Here is a 1,309-nt window from a genome sequence, read left to right on the forward strand (position 1 = left end):
GGGACAGGTGTGTCAGAGATGGTGAGATTGGCACAGGATAGGGCAGAGTTTAGGGCTGTTGTACATAGGGTCACGGTCACTATGAGTCGCAGGCGACTCAATGGCACATAACAACAACAAAGAAGGAATGCCTGTTAATACCACAAAATTATGCACCAACAACCAGAGCCAAAGAGAAAGATATCATTTACTTCTATCAACTGTTGCAATCGGAAAGCCATCAAACGAGGAAGCCAAGATACATTAGTAATAATGAGTGACTGGAATGCAAAAGTAGGAACACAGAAAGAAGGATGGGTAATCAGAAACCATGGACTTTGTGACAGAAATCAGGCTGAAGACAGAATGATAGAATTCTGTACAATCAAAGATTTATTCAGTGCAAACAACATTTATAAGAAGTAAAAATGATAACTATGCACATGGACCTCTCACCTGATGACCCACACATGGATAAGATGCAGTACATATGTGGGGAAAATCGTTGGAGAAGGTCAATATTGGCTGTGAAAACTATGCCAAGTGCTGATTGTGGATAAGATCATCAACTATTTGTATTCATGAAGCTAAAGAAAATAAAATCAAATTCTTAAGAGCTGAAGTTTGACCTTGAGTCTCTCCTTTCTGAATTTAAAGACCATCTCAGGAAGAGGTTTGAGGCCATGGATACTAATGAGTGAAGACCGGATGAGCTGTGGGAACATATAAAAAATATTATCCACAAAGAATGCAGAAAGCCGTTATAAAGATAGAGAAAGAGGAAAAGGCCAAAATTGATATCAGAAGAGACTCTGAATATTGCAGTAGAGCTCCGAGAAGCCAAAGCAAAAGGAAGAAATCAAGATATTAAGGAGGTGAACAGATGATTGCAAAGGACAGCATGGGAAGACAAAGCATATAATAATGAAATATGCAGAGTACTGGAGTCAGAAAATCAAAAGGGCTGAAGTCATTCTGCATTTCTTAAGTTGAAGGAACTGAAAAACAAATTCAAGCCTAAAGTTGTAATACTTAAGGATGCTGGAGGCAAAAATGTTAACTGATCCAGGAACGTTAAAATAAGATGGAAGAGGGAGCTCTGACAGCCTGTTGGCAAGAAGTTGCACTGCCATCCCAAAAAGAAGGTGGAAGGAATACACAGAGTGACTATACCAAAAAGAATTGGTTGACACAGAAGAATTTTCATGAAACGACATAAAGGAGGAAGTTCAAGCTGCTCTGAAAGAATTAGCAAAAAACAAGGCCCCAGGAATTGGTGGCATGCCAATTGACATATTTCAACAAGTAGACACTGCCCTGGATGTGCTCA

The 1,309-nt window shown here is 39.4% G+C and overlaps 1 protein-coding gene across 1 annotated transcript in view; it reads left to right on the top strand.

The window, feature by feature from the left end:
- Nucleotides 1-1,309, top strand: part of CCDC15 (coiled-coil domain containing 15) — a 176,689-nt gene that overhangs the window by 86,874 nt on the left and 88,506 nt on the right. The window contains exons 11-12 of the mRNA XM_006892846.1: nucleotides 889-925; nucleotides 1,226-1,255. Of these exons, the coding sequence (XP_006892908.1) occupies nucleotides 889-925; nucleotides 1,226-1,255 (67 nt within the window). The remainder of the gene's footprint in view (nucleotides 1-888; nucleotides 926-1,225; nucleotides 1,256-1,309) is intronic.

Source organism: Elephantulus edwardii, unplaced genomic scaffold (genome assembly GCF_000299155.1).
Source record: "Elephantulus edwardii isolate Elephantulus edwardi_28Jun2011 unplaced genomic scaffold, EleEdw1.0 scaffold00120, whole genome shotgun sequence".
Lineage (NCBI taxonomy): Eukaryota > Metazoa > Chordata > Mammalia > Macroscelidea > Macroscelididae > Elephantulus > Elephantulus edwardii.